This window comes from Marmota monax, unplaced genomic scaffold (genome assembly GCF_021218885.2).
Source record: "Marmota monax isolate L192 unplaced genomic scaffold, Marmota_monax_Labrador192_F-V1.1 WCK01_AAM20220418_F8-fsc00105, whole genome shotgun sequence".
NCBI classification, from domain to species: Eukaryota; Metazoa; Chordata; class Mammalia; order Rodentia; family Sciuridae; genus Marmota; species Marmota monax.
Window position 1 is genome coordinate 4,413,734 of NW_026692947.1, and position 8,406 is coordinate 4,422,139.

The following is an 8,406-nucleotide window of genomic DNA, read 5'->3' on the forward strand; positions in this document are numbered from 1 at the left end:
GTGGTGAAAAATAGGGAATCTCTGTCTTGTTCCAGTTTTTAGAGGAAATGCTTCCAATTTTTCTCCATTTAGAATGATGTTGGCCTTGGGTTTAGCATAGATAACTTTTACATCATTGAGGTATGTTCCTACTACCCCTAGCTTTTCTAGTGTTTTGAACATGAAAACATGCTATATTTTGTCAAATGCTTTCTCTGCATCAATTGATATAGTCATATGATTCTTGTCTTTAAGTCTATTAATGTAATGAATTATATTTATTGATTTCTGTATATTGAACCAACCTTGTATCCCTGGAATTAACTCCACTTGATCATGGTGCACAATTTTTTAAATATGTTTTTGTATGCAAGTGGCCAGAAATTTATTGAGAATTTTTGCATCTATGTTCATCAGGGATATTGGTCTAAAATTTTCTTTCCTTGATGTGTCTCTGCCTGGTTTTGGTATCAGGCTACTCTCTCCTCTTGGAAAGAGTATAAAGAATAGGCTATCCTGTGGGGTTTATGTTCATAAATACTCCCCCAAACTGTAGTGAGAATCAGGATAATAATTTTTTTTTTAAAAGAGGGCAGGAGGTGCATGTAAAAACCAAAGGCAAGGATTTATTATACCGTTCACATAAAAAGTAAAACATAACTTTCCTACTATCAGTGACAGGTCACCGAGTTGTCAGAGAGCTCTTCAATCTCCAGCACCCGGGTCAGAGGTGGAAGAGTTAGTTAGCAGCCGTGGGATTGCATAGCTCTTCTGTAACCTAGTTTATTTATCACCCTTAAAAAAATCTAACCAATCCCTCTTCAATGAACTCCATCTTACAGCACACCCCACACCTTACCCCTTTAATGCCCTGATGTTTTTCCCCTCAGAATTCAACACAGCAGGATAACTTAGGGTTTAGTGATAAAGAAAACTCAAAGAGGTAAGAGAACCACAGGGATTACAAAGCCTACCAAAAATCAAAATGAGCTCTGTCCAAAACTGAAATGAATTGCCTTATTAACCCATTTCTTTAATCTATCACTTAGGAAAAACAGCTCATCCTCTGATTGCTCCTTATTCTGCAAGCAAGTTTGCTCTGGATGGGTTCTTCTCTTCCCTTAGGAAAGAATATTTAGTGACCAAGGTCAATGTGTCAATCACTCTGTGTATCCTTGGCCTCATAAACACAGGTAAAGTTAAAGTACTGGAATAAATAATCAATAGTTGGACTATCTGCCTTACCACTGTGGGTCAAGGGTGGTAATGGGAGGTACTATAGTCCCTGACACATGAGTAATGCAACAAGAAGCAGTGACTGACAAAGCACAGAGTACTCTCATTTAATGAAGCCTTCTGTCACTTGTGGAGTCTCTACACTCTCTGACCCTCCTTTCCATTCTGACCATCAAGTTTATTGAGTGACACCACATTCATCACCTTATCCTTCCCTGAATATCTTATGCCTTCATGGACTCTCAATGGCCATTATATATATTTTTTTCTTGGTACTAGGAATGGAACCCAGGGCTTTGTGATTGGTAGGAAGATACTCTACCACCGAACTATATCTTCAGTCCTGTTTTACATTATTATTTTGAGACAAGGTCTCAAAGTCTTCCAGGCTGGCCTTGAACTTGTGATCCTCCTGCTTCAGCCTCCTGTGTAGCTAGGATCTCAGGCCTGTGCCATCACACCAAGCTTACTTTTTTGGGGGGCGGCGGGGCAGGTTACCAGGGATTGAACTCAGGGGCACTCAACCACTGTGCCACATCCCTAGCCCTATTTTGTATTTTATTTAGAGACAAGGTCTCACTGAGTTGCTTAGTGCCTCACTTTTGCTGAGGCTGGCTTTGAATTCATGATCCTCCTGCCTAAGCCTCTCAAGCTGCTGAGATATACGTGTGAGCCACCATACCCAGCACCAGCTTACCTTTTATATGACTGTTTCTCTTAATAATATAAACAGTAATAAGACATGCTGATGACATAAGCCCTTAGTATCTACTAGTCCTGAGACATACACAATATCATTTTTGTAGTATTCTTGCCAAGAATGTATAACCTCACCCAAATCAGAACAGTGGACAAACTCAAATTGAGGGTCATTCCTCAAAGCAACTCATCAATACTGTTCAAAAGTAACAGAGTCATGAGAGACAAGGAAAGACTGAAGAACTGTCATAGATTGGAGAAAAAAAAAAAACAAGAAGAAATTTCTACTAGGTAAAATCCTGGATATAATCCTAGAACACAAAAAAGACATTAGGAAAAAATAAGTTCTGTGACTTAGTTAATTTTATTATATTTATTCTTGGTCATTGCACAATAGTCATGCATAATGTGACAATTAGGGTAAGTAGGATGTGGTATATAAGGGGACACTTGGTACAATTTTTTACAAGTTTCCTCTAAGTCCAAATGCAAGTTTATCCAAAATGTGCATCAGATATTAAAAGGAATTTGTATTTAAAGAGTAATTGAGTAGCAGTTCTAGAACAGGAGAGACAGAGGCACACAGTCAAACAATAAAGGAGGCGAGACAGGCAAGCTATATGAGGATGACATGAAAACTTGGAAGGAGAGAGAAAGTAGCAGTAGCATTTCTTCTCAGTGAGAGTGGGTAATGCTAAGAAAGGAGAAAACCTCTGGGCTGTATCTTTCCTTTGACATGTCAGTAAGCCATCATTCTATAGCTCTCTTTTTACTCACTGATACTTCCTGTTAGCTGCTGGGTCATCATGTGACTTCTGTCCTTATTCTGTGCTCCCTGTATTAATCCCCCACTCCAACCAAAACACCTGAGACAGGAGCACTCCAACTGATCACCTCTAACTACCCCACAAATCTCTATCCAGGGAGGCAAAGCCTCTATTAGAACCACGTTCTCTCTAGGACCAGCAGACTCTAAACATACCCAGCTCTTGGTTCAGGCACTGGCAAATAGCCCCTGGAAGCTAAGCTATTGCTGCCTGCAGTTCTTCAATCATATAGACTCTACTAGTCTTGGATAACCCCACTCTTCCTTTGTCATTCTACAGAAACAGCCATGCAGGCAACTTCTGGGATATTCATTGCAGAAGCAGCTCCAAAGGAGGACTGTGCCCTGGAGATCATCAAAGGGGCAGCTCTGCGGAAAGAGGAAGTATACTATGACAAATCAATCTGGACCTCTCTCCTGCTAGGAAATCCAGGGAGGAGGATCATGGAATTTCTCGCATTAAGGAAATATAATTTTGACAAATTTATAAACAACTAGTAACTCCCTTAGGACTGGCCATGGTAAGGGATCTTGGGATGTTCTGTCCAGTATTTCTTCAAGCTCTATCCATGAAAGCATCTTCCCAGAGGGATAAATAGAGCACTTCCAGAGACATGCAAGTCACAGGGTACATCTCACAATTGGAAGAAGTTCCTCTAACATGTGCACAGTGGAAATTTAATTGTAATAAATGTCATGAACCACTCTTCAGCCTACATTTGTGAAACTGATAGTAACAATAGGTATAATTACAAGGTAGCTATATCCAATTTACCTCGTATATGTAATAATATTATGATGCTTAATACAATATTAATTATAATAAAGGTCACATAAACTTTATAAAATCAAAACTGATCACTATAACTGAGTCTCTTCAGTATGATTCCTTTCAAACCATAAACTATAAGTGAAATTTTTCAACGTTCATCTCTTATTTTGTGGTCTGAATTTTTTATTTATTCCTGAATTGAAGAAACCATCCTACTCATTATTTAGTGGGCATCATATCTTTGTCATTTCTGTGTATTTCATATACTCTTCATATTATTATACATTGTCCCTCTGAAAAGGAAGACACCTGAACATGAGTCACTCAGGCAAACGCAAGTGGTAAAGTCGTCCCTAGAAACTTGAGTCACAGAACTTAGGCTGGTATATTTTTTTTCACAATCCACTAAGCATCTATATTTTATATGAGAATTCTCAAAGTATACTGAAGTTTGGAGAAAAGGGGTTGGAGCTCAGATCCCACCACTAGCTCGCTTAGTCATGCATTCATTCAACAAACATTGCTAGGCATCATCTGACTACAACCAAATGGGAAACAAATCATCAGCTATACTGACAACTCAGAAAAGCCCTCTATTGGTCAGGACCCAATAGGTGAGAGATGGCACCCACATGTTGGATGATTTTAGTAGAATCTAATAAAAGGGGACTATTTACAAAAGTGTGAGGAAAGTATAGGTAAATCACAAGCAATAGTGTAATATCTCAGGGCTAGTTATAGCTCTTTCTACCCAAAGGTCTGTAGACACAAGAGGACAGTTACCAGAATCCAGGATAGAGAGACCTATTTGGAGAGTGCCACATGACAGGAACTGTGCCATTGGCTAGGGGATGTAGTCACCAAAGACCATGAAGAAGGAAACTGGGGGAATGGACACCCCAGCGTCACTCTTTCCCCCTCTTTGATCTCTGACCAGTGCTTCCCATTAGCTAAACAGGGGAACAAAGGAAAAAACTGGTGTAGACCATACTGTTCAACTTCCCATGCACCAAGCAGTGTGGAAAAGAATGGAAAGGGTTCTAGAGTGATGGATTGAATATGAAGTAAGATAGATAGATAGATAGACAGATAGATAGATAGATAGATAGATAGATAGATAGATAGATAGATATCCAGCATAAGCTCAACACTCGCAAACATAGGATCCTGCTAAGTGATGCTGAAACACAGACATTTTTGGGGAAATTCCCTTTCCTGCTTCTGAATTTAAATGCCTAGGCAAAAACATGGATTAGAGTCTACTGAACCAGCTAACCACATACACAAGAAGCTGGAGCAAAGAGTGTGTGAATATGGCTAGTCTTAGATAGGGGTCCTCTCTAGGTCATGTTCAGTGCAAGGCAGTAAGAGAAGCCTGACCACACACCTGTGTGCAAGACAAGACACCAAAAGTATGAAGTCTGGTTTCCAACTAGATACCATGCTTAAATACAAGCAGGCACCACTGCACACTAGTAACATGCAGTCTGATAGACATCTCAGTTTCTAATCACTCAAATCAACACCACTCAATTTCTTAAAGAAATGAGGCTCCCCCTTCAGAATGAGAGGAAGAAGGATGGAAATTCCTCTTATGAAGGATGGAGACAATATTATAACTGAGTTATAATTTGCTTGGGGACAGGTAACACCTTTCTACAAGAGCCTTTTCCCAGAATCTAAAGGGAAAGATCTCAAAAAGTAGGTCTGAGAACTGAAACTATCTACACCCACGTAGCTTATCATCTTCACTAGCCACTAGCGTGACATTAAAATTCCAATGTCGGGCTGGGATTGTGGCTTCCTTGCACAGGTGGGACCCAGGTTCGATCCTCAGCACCACATACATACATAAATAAATAAATAAAGGCATTGTGTTGTGTCCATCTACACCTAAAAATAAATATTAAAAAAAAAATTCCATTGTCCTTTTCAGTGTGACTTTACTATTCCAAGAAACTCTTGTCTAGTAAGATAAATGTAAAAAACCCATTTAACAGTGCTCATCTTTTCAATAGATAGCATCAAATGACTGCTACTCCTAAGTCTCCCTGGATCCCTCACTTCAAAACCCTGGCTATACTGTGCTCACTAATCTCAAACTTCTGTATTATGATCCTTACACAATACTCACCACACCACCTTGCTAAAGCCCCACATTAAACTAAATGCCAGTACCTCATAACATTCAGACTTTGCCCTCCCCATTCTGGCAGGCCCTGGCTGTATCAAGATAGTACTCCTCTTTACCTGGGTAAGCAGCAGTACAATGGCCCTTATTATTGGACAAGTTTCACTAGTAATTCAGTGAGACCCTGTCTCTAAATAAAATACAAAATATGGCTAGGGATGTGCTCAGTGGTCGAGTGCCCCTGAGCTCAATCCCCAGTACCCAGAAATAAAAAAAAAAGAACCTGCCCTTTCTAGCTCACTCTACCATGAGCTTAATGATAAATGCACAAGGATGTCCATTTTCGTATCACATGTGGAATCCAGGTATACATCACTCCCATCTCACTAATACTGACATAAAATTCAGCATCACTTTGTGAATTCTGAAAGGAATTCTTCCCTCACTGAAAGGATCCTGAGCAATACAGTACTTTCCAGTATTACAGAGGGAAGAAAGAAGACTGAGTTTATATCCATTCAGTGTGCACCTCTTAACTCAAGAGATAGCCCCTTGGCCATGTCCCTTTCAAAGTGCTTCACCTCTTATCTGAGTCCAGCTCTCAGAGAGTCCAACATCATTCCTCCTTGTCTCCCATTTATCATGCACAGTTGACTCTGACTCTAGCTTGAGGCCCACCCAGCAATATCTTTTTAAACAAAAATAATATCTTCCCACGAAGGAGCTGTTTTAACCATTAGGAAAATAACCATTTCACCAAGTATTACATTTGTAGTAGCTAAGACAGAATTGAAAACAGCCTTAATGTTTACTCACTGGAAAATGTTTAAATTAGAGGACATCGATATTATGAAACCACTATGTCATAATAACAAGGGATCAAGTTGACTTATATGTACTCACACAGAATAAACCCCAAGGCATAGGAAATGGGCAGGGATGGAGAATGGGAAGGCTAACTACATAAGGCATTATTCTGAGAACTTACAAAATTCGGAATGTCTTCCCCTGAGGAGTAGTCCTGAGGTTCTTAAAATGGTAGTGTGATAGGTTGAGTTGTAAAATACAGGTTTAAACCCTAATCCCTAGTACTTCAGAACATGACCATATTTGGAACTGGATCATTAGTGAGACTGAGATGAGGTCATGGTGAATGAGGATGGGCAATATGACAAGTGTCCTTACAAAGAAGCAGTCATGTGGAGGTAAAGAAACACAGAGAGAACAGTGTGTGGTAACAGGAGCAGGATTCCAGTGATAAAGCTGCAGGCAACCAAGGTCAAAGACAAAAACCTCCATCAGCAGGTAAGAAGGGTCAAAGAAGCATTCTCCTCCACGGGTTGCAGAGGGACTGTGCTCCTGCCAGCACAGTCGATTTTCTAGCCCCCAAAACTGTGACTGAATAAATGTCTACTGTTTTAAGCCACCCAGTTTACTGCAGCCCAGGAAATGAATGCAGGCAGTAATATAATTGGACTACCAACAAAGACAAGCCAAGACTACACATCTCTTGACAGAAAATTTCACTTCTAGGAATCCCAATGCAAAAATGTGATCTGATTAAAACAGAAATATGTCACACCAGCATCAAAACCCACTTAGAGTCAAGACCTAAGTCCTCACAGAGACCTATAAGTCCCTCATGATCTCACTCCTCATTAGCTTTTAGACCTTGTCTCCTACTAGCTTCTTCTCCCCTCTCCCACCACATTGGCCTACCTATTCCTGGAACATATTAAGCATATTCTGTGTGCCTGGAATGATCCACAAGGCCATCTTCCTCTCTTCCTTCAGTTCTTTCTTCAAAAGTTGCCTTCTCTATTAAGCCTTCCTTTACCACTCTAAATGAAATTTCAAAACTGCCCAGATATATTTCCCTTCTCCGATTTTTCTTCTCCTCCCCCCGCCCCCATCATCGTTAAATTACTATGGCTACACAACAAACCATCTCCAAATTTAGTGTCTTAAAACAAAATATGTGTACCTCCCACAAATAAGCAGTCTGGGCAGAGATTAGATTAATTTCTGTTCCATCACTGAGGCTGCAATGGCTCGAAGGTCAAGAGTTGGGATCATCAGATAGCTTGCTCATGCACATGTCTGGTACTTGTACTGGAAATACCTAAACAACTGGGGCCTGAAATAGCTACTGGGGCCTGAAAAGCACCTTGGAAGTCTCTCTACCTTTCTGTGGTCTTTCAGATTGGCAACTTCAGGGTTGCTGGACTTCTGACAGAGCCTCCAGACTCAAGCCATAAGTCCCAAGAGAAAGAGCCAGGCAGAAGTTGGATTGCCTTTTAGAACCAACCATACACTTGTGATCAAAGCAGACCTGAAGATCCACGCATTTGAAGGAAAAGGGAACACAAACCTCACCTCTTGTTGGAGGAGTGTCAGTGTTATATCATAAGAACAACATGTAGGTTGAGCAACATACTGAAGTATCCATCTTTGGAAAATACCATCTGCTACATTCTCCCTACTAGGACTGGCTTTGTTACAGACCCAAGTCCAGCTGCTTACCACTTGAAAGGCAATACTGGGGAGATGAGAATTGTTGGGAAGGAAAGCAGGCTGATTCAATGCTCACTCTGAAAAGATAGAGAGGCTATCATCCACCACTTTCCATCTTGAGAAACTCAGGGAATGCATAAGGCTTTTGTAGGGAGGGAAGGTGGGGGGTTGGGCAGGAAGGCTACGTGCTGAGAGAGGTCTTTGTCATCCAGGGCCTGTGTCTGAGGCTAGTTACAAAGTTACAAGTTA

The 8,406-nt window shown here is 40.6% G+C and overlaps 1 protein-coding gene across 2 annotated transcripts in view; it reads left to right on the forward strand.

Annotated features, from left to right (window-relative positions):
* Hsd11b1 (hydroxysteroid 11-beta dehydrogenase 1) overlaps positions 1 to 3,670 on the forward strand; it is a 47,126-nt gene extending 43,456 nt beyond the window's left edge. The window contains exons 5-6 of one of the 2 annotated variants that reach the window (XM_046452223.1): positions 1,029 to 1,172; positions 3,021 to 3,670. In XM_046452223.1, the coding sequence (XP_046308179.1) occupies positions 1,029 to 1,172; positions 3,021 to 3,238 (362 nt within the window). In that variant the 3' untranslated portion in view covers positions 3,239 to 3,670. The remainder of the gene's footprint in view (positions 1 to 1,028; positions 1,173 to 3,020) is intronic. The other variant, XM_046452225.2, reaches the window with a different exon arrangement.
* The last annotated feature ends 4,736 nt before the right edge of the window (positions 3,671 to 8,406 follow it).